A 15,980-nucleotide genomic window follows, 5' to 3' on the forward strand; every position below is an offset into this window, starting at 1 on the left:
ACACACCGATGTTTTAGTTGTTGCTAAGTAGTATTTACACTAAGCCAGGGACTTTTCAGCCTCCCATGCTCTGCCAGGTGCACAAGAAGCTGGGAGGGGCACAACCAGGACAGCTGACCCAAACTGGCCAAAGGATCTTCCATACCATATGATGCCATGCTCAGTCTATAAGCTGGGGCGAGTTGGCCAGGGGGCAGTGATCACTGCTTGGGGACGGGCTGGGCATTGGTCAGCAGGTGGTGAGCAGTTGCATCATGCATCACTTGCTTTGTTTATTATTACTACTACTACGGCTATTTTACTTCACTTTATTTCAAGTATTAAAATGTTCTTATCTCAACCCACAAGTTTTCTCACTTTTACTCTTCTGAATCTCTCCCCCATCCCACTGCAGGGGTGGCGAGCGAGGGGCTGCGTGGGGTTTAGTTGCTGGCTGGGGCTAAAGCACTACACCCAACCAGTGGCAGTACTCAGGAGGTCCCATCAACCTCTCCTTTTTATGACCTCTGATAGTATTCCTGAGAGTGTGGCTTAAGTAACACCTTTCTGTCTGGATACTTGAATCCACTTCACTCTAGCTACAGTCTGGGTGTTTTGGTTTGTTTTCTTAAGAGTTCCCAGCTGGCGGTTGGGTGGCATATTCAAGGATGCCAACAGGCAAGGTTATGGGTCTGAAAGTCAAGCTGCTGACTTCTCCTGGCTTTACTGCCACTGTGGTGACAGGAAAATTAATTTGGAATAGGAGTAAATGAGAGAATGTGGCATTTCCTGAGGATGGCTTGGAGAGTGTTACTGCCTGTCAGTTTTTCATGGGATCCCAGCGTGTATCCTAACACATACTCGTGAGTGCTAGCCAGTCTGCAACCATCTGCTCTCTTTCTGCTGGTAGCCAGATCTGTTGTGAGCATGTCTGAGACAACTGGAGCCGTTGTTGACCTGTTTGTTCCCTGGTAGATTCTGGACCCTCTGTCAGTGGTTCAGTCAAGGGAGTTGCCTTCATTTTGAAAGGCATGCTCAAATTTCAGGAACTAGAAAGTCAGTGGGGGAGCTAAGAGAGTTGAATAGCACCTAAGTCAGTCTTTGCAGTGCCAAAAGCTTTGTGCCTCAAAGTGAGGGGGCAGATTGACTGGCTCTTCCAAAGAGAACTCCTGACAAGGAGAGGAGCTGTGCCCTGGATAAGAAGGAGTTGCACAGCTTCTCAGGAGGGCTGCAGGAAGGGGAGGGAGTTAGCTAATTTCACACGCTTTGGCCTGCAAGCATAAGCCTTAATTTTTTGCTGGATCTTAAATTTTGGTTGACCTTAAATTGGTTGGCAAGTCTAAGGAGGAGGAATTTTTTTCCTACTAACAAGCAGTAGAAAATATTATTCAAGTAAGAACACTGATTGACTCCCAACATGTGCTTGTGCTATCAGTGATCTGAAATCCGTAGGAAGTCTGCTGTGTTTGTTTGAATTTTCATTGCAGGTCTTTGAATTTCTCATCCGGCTGCATTCAACTGAAGGATCTGTGGATGAAGAGGTGTACCCTCATGTTCGTACCTTGCTGCACTTTGACACTCGGGAATTCCTTAATGTTCTTGCTCTGGTAAGAGCTTGCTGATCTCCTCCAAGAGAAAAAATGTCATGTCAATTCTATCATCGTCTATATCATGGTTGCATGATCTGTAAGATTCCTATTAAAAAGTTCATGCATTAGCTAAGCCAGTAGTTACTGGCTTGATGCAGAAACAGTTTTGATGTGTGTTCTATAAGATATTGGAGAATATCATAATAGTCCCCTATGTCCTTAAATATAAATTTATGAACGTGACATTATACAGTGAAGACTCTGGTAACAGAGTCCATCTTTAAAAAAGAATAATATATTTGTAAAGAATGTTTTAGTACCTACATCTTTCTCCTGGATAAAGATTCATTTTTCTTCCTTTCCAAATTTCTTGCATTTCCTCTGTCTATTGGGACCTGTTACTTTTTATCTGAATATGTAAGAACCATTTTGGTAGTTACAAAAGAGCAAATGATACCTTGGAACCTGCTGCTTAGGTGATGCGCACAGAAAGGATTTAAAAACATCATCAGCTTTATGATATGGCTGCTTCTCTGTGTTTGCTTGTATTTCTGGGGTTGCCAGTGGAGAGCATTCTTCTCAAGGTGTTGGTGTTTTGCCTCATGCAGACTTTTGAAGACTTCAAGAATGACAAGCAAGCTGTGGAGTATCAGCAGAGAATTGTGGACATACTTCTGAAAGTGAGTGTACCTAAAAACTAACCTCTGTGTTTACATCTGACTGATTATGTACAACACCGTGCTATAAGGCCTGTAATTTGGATGAGGTGTTTCCTCTGGATGACACCTCTGAGAAGCCTGGAGGATGGATTCACCTAGCCAAGGCTGTCGGTTGGATATTAGAAAGTGATTTTTCATGCACATTAAATATGGTGACAGAGAGGTCTCATTTCCTGTCTGTGGTTTCACGTGGGTTGTACTTTGTTGTCAAATTTCTTCTCCCTGCACTATTAAGTTTGTTTTTATGTGCTTCTCATTGATTCTGCTCCCCAATTCCTTCTGAGCAGGAAAAAAGGTCCCAGGAATCCTGTGCTTGGCAGGATGCCAATGCTTTTCTGATAAAACCCTGCTCTCTGTATCTCTAAATGCTGTGTTTGGGTTGTAACATACCAAGAATGACAGGCCTATCTTTAGTAAATGGGAGAGAAGAGGAATGTCAGAGTTAGCAGCCTGGTGCTCTAGAAATCACTTGTCATCTGCAGACCGTGTTCCTTAACAATGAATGTTCTCATTAAAAGCTATCACTGCCAAATGCCATTTGCTTTCCCCTTCAAAGCTGTCAGCATTAATAATGAGTAACTCCACTTGGAAGCTGTTTATGTATAAACATATCATAAGTAACGTTTCCCTGTCACTGTCGTCATTCTAGATGAGAGCAAGGGCAGCAGGGAGTGAATTCAGTGAAAGCGCTGCTGCAGTAGACAGTGTTGGAGGGGCTGAGATAATGCCAATATAGGAGAACTTTTGTGAGGCCACCTGAGTCGGACGTTGCTGTAAGGATGTTAGTCCTGTTCTGGGTTAGACCATGATTTTTTTGTGTCTTTTGCTGCCATCAGCAGGAGGTGGCATACTACAGCTGTGTTCAGGAGCTGCTGTGGGGTGTGTTCCTCTGGCACTGCGTAGGCTGGATCGAGCTGTTTACAGCTCTGCTCTGTGCTGCTGGCCACGTAGCAAATGTCCACCACAACAGAGTTCAACCCTGCTCCTGGAGGGGAAAAGGAGGGCGATTGTGAGAAGTTCTGCAGGGTTAAATGCATCTGCAGGCAAACAATTTGGTGTTACGAGAACTGTCAGTTCCTTGGTCTGGAATCTGCTCTCCTTTTGGATAAAAATAAAAGATATCTTGGAATTTTATTTAAATTTATCATTTTAAAAAAACCCCACACTTAGGAGGTAGCTGTGCTTTTAAAATAATTTGGTCAACACAGATGTTCTAGTAATGCTGATTTAAACTTTGCAAAATATATCATCTTTTAGAAAGTCCACATGGTTGGCCTGCAGCCTCAGTATGGTTGCCCTGTTTCAGAAGTACAGCATTTTCACCTTCACATGGACTGACAAGGACCCAGTTTGTGAAAAACAAACCCAAAATGAATAAAATGCTCCTACTGGTTTAATGAGCCATATTTTTAATGTTATTAGCTAACGCCATCCTGACTAGGTTCCTGTATGAAATAGCCTTTTTAAACAGAAAATGAAGGTTAAAAAAGAATGATAGCATCAGCTAATGTTTCAAGCAGAGCTCTACTTGATTCCTTAATGTGTTTTACCTGTCTGCCTCTGCTTGTGTAAGATAACCATTAGCATCTCATGGGGATCTGGAAATCCAGGACACTTTAAGAAATCGGTTTTATCTCCCAAGCTTAGGGTGAACGAGGCTATAAAATGAGATGCTCCGTGTCTAGGCTTTCCTAGAGCAATTCTTAGATTTTAGCTGACAGAGTTGTTCAAGTGATGGATTTCTTCCCAGCTAAACCCACTGCTCTTAGAGGGGAACTCTCCAAATGGACATTTAACTTTCCCTTAGTGTTTAGGATTTTTTTAGAAGTATGAGACACTAAGTTGGGACACATCACGCTCTTTTTTTTTTAATATGCCAGACAGGTAACAAGCACTTCTCAGGGTTCAAATCTTTTTTGTAGTGACTCATATATATTCCATTCTTCTGTAATTTCAAGTCAAGTCAGCACAGCCACAAGTTTCTCAAAATATTCATAAACCAACAGCTAATTTAATGCAAGATGAGAAACTTTTTTTCTCCAAACCTACAGTCATTTCATAGTCATTTGATCAGTTCTTCTGCATATCACAATTGAAGTGCTGAGCGCCTGGGGCTTGAAGTCAAATGTGGGTTTTTTTCTCCTATAATTATTAATATTATCTATTTTCCTCATGTGACAACATTTCTCTGCTCAGAAGCTCTGTTACGTGTCCAGTGATCAGCACAGACTATAGAGACTGAGATAAATGTGGATTTAGAGCGCTCTCACACCCGAAAATCAGGGACATGCAAGAATGCTTCCTTTGACTATATGGCAGAGAGGTCAAGCCTCTTCAGAGGTGATTTAGCAGCGACACATCCACTGTCTGTGTCTTCAGGTAGCACAGTTAAATGCCATGGAAGGTGGCTTATCTTGTGACCTTCAGGATGGACTAGCACCAGGAGGTTGTATAGATGTCTGGGGTAGGAGGAGACATGATGGTTGTACAGGGATTTCTTGTTGAAGTGTCCTGATTGTTTTCCCAAAGACATCTGCAGAATCAATCACTTGTGTTTTATTTTTCCCTTTTCTCTCTAATACTTCTCAGGTCATGGTAGAGAATTCTGACTTCACCCCATCGCAGGTTGGCTGTCTGTTTACCTTCCTTGCCCGTCAGCTTGCCAAGCCCAACAACACCTTGTTTGTGAACAGGACGCTTTTTGACCAGGCAAGTATTCCTTTCTGAGGCATGGAAAAAGTTCCAAAGAGGGGACAGCACCACAGAAAGTGTGGCTAGTGCTGTGGGCTGAAGCAATTCTGGAAGGACTGGTGCATTATAAAACAAGTAGCATCTTGCTGGGACTTTGTTGTGGTTTCAAAGAAGCAGAGTAGGAGAGACCACAAAAGCACAGTAAGCTCCATATTTCAGCTTGCCTGCTGGAATTGTGTGAGAAATAGGGTCAGGTCTTAGGAGATGAAACAGCCTCTGCTCATGTCTGTGGAATGACAGACTTCTATGGTCACTAGTGTGTCAGGAGAGGGAAAGCAAAGTCCCAAGCTGTTTATCTTTAAGCCCCAGTGAGCATTTTGGTGGCTCTGTTGTCACTTGTTATGTGTATGAAGATGCCAAGGTAGGGAGATAAAGGATGCCAACTAAAATGATACTAGTGAGCTTATAGAGCTTGTATACATAGCTGGTAATTTCTAGTTTGCATGGCTGCCATCCTTCTCTGCTGTTTGAAATGCTGAAAGGCTGATATGCACCAGTGCGTACCTAAAGCTTGCACAGGTTAAGTTTATATCCCAGCTTAAGACCTAGGAGTTCCTGGGACTGAGGAGGTGGCTTCAATGGCTACAGCAGTTGCACTTTGATGATAATATGGGTATATGAACACTATAAAAGAACAGGTTAGAAAATATATGTCCTTATGTCATAATTTAGGACCAGTAGTCTATGGAGGCTGAATAGGCCTGGGTTAAACAATGTAATTACAGATATATTGAATTTTATAAATTACACAATTTCCTGTTTTTTCTGGAAGAGATGGCACAGTCCAGGAGAGAAGTCAAAAGGGTCAGCGTAGTGGTTCCAGCTATTTGGTGTGTGGTCCCAGGCAGGGTTATGGGGTCCCTTGAGTCCTTCTATCTTCCCTGGGTTCCCCAAAGTTTGGTTCTAGATCCTGGTGCAGAGTTATGGGTTTCCTTCCCTGGAGTCTTTCAGAGGTTCCTGGTTACTCCAGTATTCTTGAGTGTCCTTAATTACAGGACTAAGTAGAGAGTACCTCACAGATGAACAGTGCATTCCAATTGCACTGTTGTGTTCTGATTTGCTGTTCCCATTATCAGTATTCACAATTTGCTTGTTAGGTTTATGCTAACGAGCATGCTAACTAGGCCTAACTCATGCTAACGTCTACATCCTTGCACAGGTCCTTGAATTTCTGTGCAGTCCGGATGATGACTCCCGCCATTCGGAGAGGCAACAGGTAATGGCCTTCAAGGGAACATTTCTTTAAGCACCAGGTATGACCAGGCTGAGGAGCAAAGGTCAGTCTTGTCGGGAATGTATGCTGGCTGAAGGCTGCATGCTAAAGCAGCCACCTAGCATAGGAGCGGTGGCCAGTGTGGAAGAATTGGGCAACGCTGTACACAGCAGGAGTGAAGGAGGATCCTGCCCCAGCATTGCGCACAGGAGAGGTTTGACAGCAGTTAGAACAGAGGTAAGAAAAGTCCTGGATAAGCACATGACCTTCATAGTTAATGGACAATCAATTAAAAAAAAAAAAATCTGTAAAATAAGCCCAGTCTTAATACAAAGGTTAACAGAGCAGCAGCAGTGTACTTCTGAATGGCGCTGGCTGTCCAGCTACTACTGCAATATAAATAACTGGCCTTCAATATCTGCAGGTCCTTTTAGAATTGCTCCAGGCAGGAGGAATAGTACAGTTTGAAGAGAGCCGTCTTATCCAAATGGCAGAAAAAGCAGAATTGTAAGTTGCTGTGTACAATATATAAATACTGCCTTTAAATCTCCTCCAAAGCTTTTTCTTCCACGTTTTTTGTTCATACTTTGCAGCTGTGTTTGGGATTATTTTCCCTATGCATTCTCATATGCTTCACTTAATATGTCCATATTTAGTCCTAGTCTTTCTGTCTTACCTCTGGGTGTTCTTACAGAGGCATTGTTAAGAAAAGAGGGGTTAGAGCTGTGGAAACCCTTCAGCATGAAACCTTGTGGGGCTTGATGAGTTTTGGCACTTCCTGTCCTAGAGCCCAGGCTTTGTTCAAAGGTATATTGTATTGTAAAGTTGTATATTTGAATGCTCTACCACTGCCAGATGGAGATGACTCGTTGGGGTGAGATCCACAGGTGGATTTAAAAGCTTGAAGGGGTCTGAAGCCACCCCCATGGTACTCATTTTAGAATTGAGTAGGAGAGACAAACACAGGGTCTGGAAAGGCTGAAAATTTCCACCATCTCCTTTAGATGCTTTACACTTCCAGAAAGAGTCTGTCATGCCTGAACAGTGTCAGCCAGGGAGGGGCATCTTCATCCAAGTATTGCATGTGGATGTTATGTGAATTAATCCACCATACTATACAGGATCAGAGGGATAGAAGTGCAGCGGTGGGCTATGCCATGCCTGTTTTCCTGTGTGTCCTGGAAGGAGTTACTTAACCAAATTTTTCAGACTCAAGCAATGCATTTTTTCTCTTTGCTTCAGAGAGTTTTGACAGCCAGAACCACCAGCTTGGCCACTTCCATCAGAGTTAAGACCTATAGTGTAATGTTATTTAGCAGAGTTTTAATCTGTTTTGCCTCAGTTACATCTGTTTTTAGCTAAGTCTCAAAATACTAAGATGTTTGTTAAAATCTGAAGGTAGGAAGCTGTGTCATAACACATTATTGAGTCATGTTCAGTGTATTTCTTCAAATTAATATTGTGGATTGGCCTAGCTTAGAGCTGAGTGTGTTACGGAAATAAGGAGGATGATCTATGAACAGCAGAACCTATGAAAACTGATTTCTTTAAGGATTTTTGCCCTCTGACCCTTGCCTCTCTCACCTTAGTAACTTTGATTTTCTCTGTTCTGTGTGATAACTTCCCCAAAAGAATCAGGCACAGGCCAATCAGCCTATCAACCTTCCTCTAAGTGGCATATGTAAACTGGAGCCACCCCACCTGTGCGCTGAAAACCTTAATGTAAGATACTTCCAAATGCTTTTTGTAAAATATGCTGTGTTTTCTCTTGAGTGCTGCCAAACTGTGCTGGATCTGTGCTACCTACTTCTATTCTGCTGACTCAGCTGAGTGAGTCTGTTTCTCCTAACGTGGAAAGCATTTTTCATTTCAGCTACCAGATTTGTGAGTTCATGTACGAACGACAGCTTCGCTATGACAAAATAATTGGCTGTTACCTGCGTGATCCAGTGAGAAAGGTGAGTAAATCTGGTGCTTCTGGCCTTTCTTCTTCATAGCAGCACAGCCTGTCCTGCTGGCCAGAGTGTGAATAGGCACAACAGCCCTGCTCTTCTGTCGTACTTCTCTATCTTAAAAAAATGTCTTCCTTTTACAGTTGCATTTTCTTAGTTACAGTCATGGGTTTTTTTTGTGTTTGTGTGCGTGTTGGAGATGAGTTGATTTGGTTTTTTTAAGCTTCAGGGTTTTTAATTTCTTTTTAAATTTAAGCAATGCTAATACATAAAACCTGAGGGCAAGGTGGGATTTATTGCAAGAGTTGTTAACTGCAATACTTATTTGTTTCTGCCATCAGTTCCCTCTTTTCCTCCCCCTGGGCAGAGTCTCTCTGCCCTTACTATCTCTTTACAACTACCCTCTGCATGTGCATCAGTTGCATCTCTGCCACAGTGTTTGAGGTATTCTCTTCCCTACCACCAACAGAAGTTGGGAGGAGAGTCTGGCAAATTTGATCTCACCAGCTCCTTATGAAACCACTATACTGAAAGTTGTGTGGGTGAAGGAGTCAGAACAGAGAGGTTGTGATAGTGGGATGGTCAAAAAACACAGTACAGGAGAGCATCTGAGCTGAAGACAGTGCGGCAGAACCTGGGCTAATGTCGAAGAGGAATTCAGGAATATGCTGGGGAAACTGACTTACCCTCTGGTACAGTGTTCTTTTCTCTGCCTGTGCTCCTAGCCAAAGAGTGATGTCCTGTCCTTTTCCCCTGTGAGTAAGAGGGGGATGTTTTTAATAGTGGAAGAACAATTCCATTTGACTTCAGTGCTTAACACATTTAGCATCAGTTCTGTTCCTCTTGACTTTTTTTCCCTGGCAGTTCTTCAGGAACTATTTAATGACATATAATCTCACCTGCAGATAACTTATCCTGCTAAGAGAGGACTAGCCCTGAGGTCATCCTAAGACTGTTTGAAATGCTGTCCCTTAGCAAAATCTAATGCTGTTAGTGGTGCTGCAGAGCATACTATACCATTTATGGTTTTCTGCCTTACAGGAAGAAGTTTTCAACTATATTCACAACATCCTGTCCATGCCTGGCTACAGTGTTGAAGAAAAGCAGTCGGTGTGGCAGAAAGCTTTGGAACATATAGAGGTACGGTGTATCCCATAGTATCTGAGCTCCTGCCAACTCCTGTTGGATCTGCCTAGTGCTGTTCTATAAGCAGAAATGTCACAATTTTGAATCACAACTGTTTAGGAAGTTCTCACTTTAAGGTTCAGTAGTCTCATATATTAATCAAAGTGCATCTCTTGAATTCAGACTAGCCTCCTTGGTTTCCTGGTTTCAAGTATTGGTCTCTGGATAATGGGACCTTATCAGAGGATAATGGCTGGTGAGTGCTGTGTAGCAGGGAAGGGAACATTTAGCAAGTCTTTCATCTCCTGAGCACGCAGCAACAGCAAGGTCAGGATGCTGACATCACTGACGTCAGTCTGTGGTATCAAATTCTTCATCTTACAGTGGTAATAGCATTCGACCTCGGTACCCTGGCACTTCTAACCTCTGGGAAGATGGGGTCATGACTTCTACTGTACGACACAGACTGTTGCTAGACTTCCCTAGCTAATAACTCTTCCTATCTCTGCAATCTCTCTTTGCTTCAGGGGATGGAGATGTCTGAAATAATTGTCTGGTTAGTAGACATGGGAAATCCATAATACCTCTAGTTCTTACAAGGTGGTGTCAGTCCCCTCCAGGGTGATCTGGAAATAAGCCCATAAAGTAACTCTGTCTATAAAACAAGCAGTCATGCACTTGCCTATACTACTTAGCAGAAAATGGCCACAGAAGCCTGTGTCCTCTGTGGTGGACAAAAAAGTACGAGCTACATTTGAAAGATACAGAATACTTCCAGTCTCTACCAGTGTCTGCAAGTAGTGCATGACTAATGAGAAAATGGACCAAGAGGGAAAATGATTGAAAAGACAATAAACAAAGAAATGCTGTGAATCCGGCTGTGATGTGCAACTCGCTAAGCTCACACCCACGCTCCAGATGTGCTTTCAGAGCCTATGGGAATTGGTGGTGGTGTGATGGTTGTGCTGTGGCTGAATGGGCCTGGCTCATTTCTACCTTATCAAAGCAACTGTGGTTCCACACTGGGCTTTCCAAGTTGAGCAAACTGCTGTCTACTTTGCTGCTTCCTTGTGTCTGCTTCATTCGTCTCCTACTGCATCCCTTGTCTCTGTTTGTATTGTATATACAGCCCAAATTGTTTGGCATTATGAGTGAGCCAGCCTCCGTCTGTAAGCCTTACTTTGTCTCTTTATCAGATCACAGGTAGGTCTTCTAGCTGCTCCTCTTCAGCCTGAGGCCTTTACAATTGCTGTTCCATGTTTTGGTGTCTCAGGACAAATCAGAAATGTCCTGGGTTCCCCCTCACTGTGTTGTACCAATTTTGATAAGCTTGTTGTAGGCTAAGACTGCCAGCTTTTCATACTGAGGAGTTTGTTTACGTTTTCTCCATCTGGTGGAGCCACTTCTTGATTATTGTACAGCATCATAAGTGCCCAGTGGCCAACTTGTCAGAGCTGCTTACTTTTCTGAAGTTGGCAAACAACAGAAAAAAATCCTCTCAACTTTCCATGGCCATTCTTAAAAACAGGGTTTCTTGCACCATTCCATCAGCCTTGCAGGTAACTACTGGCTGCTTTTACCTGTGCTTTTTGCAGCTTCCTCCAAAAAGCTGCTGGGCCGGGCACTGGTTCTGTAGGTCACCTTTCTTGGGTACTGTCACTGACATCAACTCCCTCTTCCCTTCTGGCATCTTCCTTTTCCCAGAATTGGTGAACAACATATACAATTTCACATGGTTTAACAGCTTAGTGGCTGCTATGCGCTTTTGTTATTTTTCCATTGCATTAATTCTGCTCTCAGACATTCAGAAGACATAAAATAATTCACAGCACCATCCTAGTCAAATGTTATTTCAGGTCTTTGAACAACTGTCCTTTCATCTGCTGAGGTATGAAAGTAGCAAATCAGCCTCTTCAGTTAAAAGTAGCAGCGTCTAGAGAGGCTTCCCTCCTGGTGATCGTATGACAGAAAGTGGGGTTTGTGATCAGAGCCACTTCTTATTTTTGCCATCATCCTACATACCTGTGGTTCATTGATGTTTATCTTGAAAATAAAGCCTAAGCACTATCATAGTGCTGTTTGTGGTGGTCACTTTCTGTCCTCAGACCCACGTGCCTTGTGTCAGTACTGTCTCCTCAAGGGCTGTCTATCTAAGAAGTACCATGTTTGCATATTGCTCAAACCTGGAAGAGGATGAAAACTCAAGCCGAAAACCTTTTGCCTGGAGGTAGGCTATGAAGGTCACACTGATCCAAGAGCTGCAGTCAGTTACAGGGAGGCTGGGCCATCTCCCTCCAGCCAGTCAGTCCTATCTTCAGCAGTCCTGAAGACTTCCAGGGAGGGTTTGTCCAGAGAGAAAGAAATGAAGGCAGTCACACTACATCCTTTCTGCATTCCTCTGCACTGCTGTGGTTAAGATCTTCTGGGTCCTTTGGATTGCCTAGGTTTGTGACATGAAGGGGTCATGCTCCTGAGTGCTGGGAAGTAACTGACCTGTGGCTCATGCAGTAAAGTTGTGGGGTCAAACACTACAGAGATGCTTTACATACAATATGGTAGGCAAATTTTGCTTTGGAAACCTCACAAAATGCATCTTCTGTGATAGCTCTTTTTTAAAGAGCTTGTGGAGTAGCCACACTCTTCTCTGTTACTTCCTTTCTTCCCTTCACCCTGGTCTGTTGTTGGCATTGGCTGAATTCAGTGGCTGCTACATCTGTGTGGAGACCAAGCTAGTGTGAAGTAACTTTTTCAGACTTTTTTTTTTCCTCCAGATGTATGTCTTTGAATTTTTTCTTTCTTTACCACTGTAACAGCTATCTTTGTTGAGTAAAGCAATGCTGTCTCCTTTGTAGGCTTATCAGGGGCTTTTGGAAAGGGTTACCAGGTACTCAGTATTGGTTTAAAGGAGTTGCTTCTCATCTGTTTGGAGGCATGGATGCATCTGGAAGCATTAGGAGCAAAAAACCTCATGTTCTGGGTTGTGTGAATGTCTGTGGTATGAAGCCTTTTACGTCAGGGTTGACAGGATGCAAACCCACAGGTATCTTAAAGATTTTTTTCCTTTTGTTGTAGTGAAGAAATTATTCCCTTTTTTTCAGGTCTGGACAGTTATCTGTTACAAGAAACTTGCTTTTAAACCTCTGCTTCAGTTCAAGAGTTACACACTTTCCATTTGACTGAGAAGCTCCCTAGGGCCAGCTGAGGACTTAGTTTCCTGCTGGCTTCTAGTTGGCACTAGCTGATCTTGGTGGAAGGGGGTAAAAGGCAGTTGTCAGAAAACCCGATGAAAGAATTTCCTCGCCGTAGGACTGAGATGTGGTCTTGGTGTGAAGAGTTTTGTGTTCGTACAAAGCCTATGTGTACTAAAATCATCAACTTCCAAAAAAGCCTTTTTAAAAACTTCCTACTCTTCCTTCTAATTTTTTTCAAAATCACTTTTTCTGTGATGGTATTCATTATTTTACAGCTTTCATCCAGGCAAAGATGTGGTTACAGTATGAATGTACTCAATGAGACTGCATAATTATATTGTCTATGAAATGTAATTGTTTTTGTTGCATTTACCTCTCTGAAGGAGTTGCTGTTGCTGAGCCCATGTAAAGCAGCCGACCTGGTAGCCATTCACTTCAGTGAGCAGATTGAGAGCATCATTACAAACCTCCAGGTAAAGTGTCAGACTTCATTGATGTTGGTGCTTCTTTCCAGTGGGGTTGCCTTTCTTGTAAGAAATGATTCCTAAGAGTAATGGCAGGTTGTCCCTGTGTCATAAATGGAAGAAAAATAGCTTGATAGTTATTCAGCTGCAGGAATCACTACATTTAAATTATTTGGCCTGTTTGTAGAATTCTGGCCATAAAAATGTATGATCTCTGAGGTGCTGGTTGTGTCACTTGATAACGCAGTTTTTGGTTTGGAGTTTCAGTATGGCTTGTGCTCAGAGGTCAGACGGAGCTATTGTCAGCAAGCATATCCTCTGAGTATTTACGCAAGACAAATGCCTACATCACCTTCAGCAGCCACCAGCAATGAACAGTATTTTCTTCAGTGGATATAGTTCAGGAATCACTGGTTTATAGTACATTATTTAAAATAGTAATGCTCTGTCTCCTCTGGTTGTACAGGACCAGTTTTTACTCTTCCAGTTTCTGAGGAGTCTCCTTGATCCGAGGTATGTAAGAAAAACAGATCATTTGCAAACTACAGCTTGAAAACATGGGTTAAAATAAATTCCTTTGAAAGACTGTATCAATATACAGCCCACAGCCAATTTAGGCCTTGGAAAAGGTGACTTGCTCTTCAAACTGCACAAAGTTGAGAAGGATAGCACAGAAATATGTGTTCTGGGGAATATCCTTTAGCAGAGCCCATGCCTGCTTCCTAACTGGGAAGTGGTGTGGGTTCCAGTGGGTGCAATGTGATGCCTTCCCCACACAGGTGGGAGTCTGGGCATTGCTGTAACAGCTTCTTCGAGAAGGCTGTGAAATGGTTACCCTGTGACTGTTCTCAACCCACCGATGGATTACTTGACCAAGGTGGCCAAGTTTAACATAAACAGAAGAGTGTTTTGGTCTACTGGCATTTTTCATTTGTCTTATTTTAGCATTGCTGCCATATCTCATGGCAAACTTCTCTTTAACTACTTGCTTGCTCCATCTGCTCATGTTCTTTCAGTATTTCAGCACTGAGTGTTCTCTTTCTGTTGAATCAGTTTCAAATGCTACAAGACCTTGATTTTATTTATTTATTTTCTAAGACATTTATATTTATATATGCACAGCTCCAATTAAGCAATTGTTAATGCAGTTTAAGGCAAGGTCTTGTTTTGTCAATTAGCTACAAATGAATTGTGTTTGAGGAGGAGGAGGAAAAAGTAATATTATCTAAATTCAGGTGTCAGTGTTTCAGTTCTTACTGAAGTGGAATAAAAAGCATGCTTTGGAAGCTAGAACCTGGAATTAATCATGTTTTGGGTTTTGTTAGGATGTAAATTAAGAATAAATAATTAAAAAAAACATGCTTTATGATTTCCTAAGTCTTACAGCCATGTTTGTATGGAGGGTGTGAACACACCTATTTTGTTTCTTAGAAGTCAACATAAAATCAGCATTTTGCCAAGAAAATATCTTGGTTGGGTTGTATAGGAGAAAAATTTAGTTAATAAATGAGTAAGTTTTTTAAAAAACTTGAGTAGTTAAGCAGAAATGATACCCAGCTGGATGTTAAGTAGAACTTTGTTTATGCTGTGATATCACTTGCAGCAAGTGAGACCTAATGGAAGTAGTAATTAACCTGGATTTTAATCTTATGCATACTGTCTTCCATAATCTGAGTAATAAACGTGTCTAATTTAACTCCACCATAATTAAAGCTAAATACAACCATTTCTTCTATACTTACCTTCTAATCAAAAGCATCCCATAATGTGTTCAAACCAGCAACAGAAAGTGGCTTCCTATATCTTATGTTTCAAAAGATCTCTGCGTTTCCCTCCAAGGCTCATGTTCAGCAGTGTGTATTAGGCCACATGGCTCGTCACATTCTGCGTGTGTCTTTTAGGAAAGCTTATGAACCATTCCTTTTCCCTCTTGTGGTCCAAAGTCCACTGATTCTCTGCACTGCAGTAAGATGTTCAGCATCCCAAGTAATGGAGATAAACCATGTACTGACTGGATTGTTGAGGCCAGAATAATTAATAAGCAAAAGATAAGTAGGACAGTTATGCAGAAAAATGAAGAAAATATTGCTATATACTTTGGATTCATATGTGCTAGTGACTGACCATAAAGCAGAAGGTCTGCAAGCCCAAGGTTTAGCCTATTGTTATTAAACAATGTTGTCAGTAAGAAGCGTTCTGTAGAGATTGAGATTGCTGGAGGGGCTCTTTTATTAATAATGCTCAAGGTCCTGTGGTCTTTTTTCAGTGCTATGAGGTTGTCTGCTTCTAAGACCGATAGAAATGAACTGTATCTTGAGGTGGAGAAGGAGGGTGAAATCTTATGTGAGACGTAATCTGCAGATATACTTTGTAGTATGTCTACACATAAAATAGTGATTAGGTTCTTCTGAAAACATCTGTCTTCAGTCAATCTAAATGTTTATATGCTTTTTTTGAGCAAAGGTATTATTAAAATAAAGACTCTTAGAGCAGTAAAAGAGCTTTTAATGTTGCAAATACAAATGATTGCTTGATCATATGGGGACAAGGCTTATCGTGTTGGTGTAACTATCCTAGTTGGTGGAATTGCATTAGGGATTAATTTGGCCCATTTCATTTAGCTAGAGATTTATTTTAAAGGAGATGGAAGGGGGAAGGGAAAAAACAGTGTTAGTAGGAATTGCCTGGGGAAATTAAAACCAAATGTCCGTATGTTTGTATCTTAGAAGAAGCCCCAGAAAACAGAATGTAGCATGTATTGCTCAGCTCATTAATCACAGCATTTGCTACATTTCCATTTTAAACTCTTAAGTTTTTTGCTCTGAAAAAAACCAACGCAGTGAAGCATGCCTGTTTGCAGCGTGTGTTTGTGTATTATACCAACAAAAATAATTTCTTTAGCAATACAGTGTTCTGGGTCTATAAATCAACAAATACAGAAACTTTTAGGTTCTGTTACAGTGGCTCTTCTCACTGACCAGCTAGCTAGCTGTGACA

The 15,980-nt window shown here is 41.9% G+C and overlaps 1 protein-coding gene across 2 annotated transcripts in view; it reads left to right on the forward strand.

Annotated features, from left to right (window-relative positions):
- Positions 1 to 15,980, forward strand: part of VPS8 (VPS8 subunit of CORVET complex) — a 94,161-nt gene that overhangs the window by 37,489 nt on the left and 40,692 nt on the right. For both annotated transcript variants that reach the window (XM_075099484.1, XM_075099485.1), the window contains exons 26-34: positions 1,467 to 1,586; positions 2,177 to 2,248; positions 4,877 to 4,996; positions 6,198 to 6,254; positions 6,676 to 6,758; positions 8,125 to 8,209; positions 9,245 to 9,343; positions 12,903 to 12,992; positions 13,450 to 13,496. In XM_075099484.1, coding sequence (XP_074955585.1) covers positions 1,467 to 1,586; positions 2,177 to 2,248; positions 4,877 to 4,996; positions 6,198 to 6,254; positions 6,676 to 6,758; positions 8,125 to 8,209; positions 9,245 to 9,343; positions 12,903 to 12,992; positions 13,450 to 13,496 — 773 coding nt within the window. The remainder of the gene's footprint in view (positions 1 to 1,466; positions 1,587 to 2,176; positions 2,249 to 4,876; positions 4,997 to 6,197; positions 6,255 to 6,675; positions 6,759 to 8,124; positions 8,210 to 9,244; positions 9,344 to 12,902; positions 12,993 to 13,449; positions 13,497 to 15,980) is intronic.

The sequence above is a fragment of the Phalacrocorax aristotelis genome, chromosome 7, assembly GCF_949628215.1.
Source record: "Phalacrocorax aristotelis chromosome 7, bGulAri2.1, whole genome shotgun sequence".
NCBI classification, from domain to species: domain Eukaryota; kingdom Metazoa; phylum Chordata; class Aves; order Suliformes; family Phalacrocoracidae; genus Phalacrocorax; species Phalacrocorax aristotelis.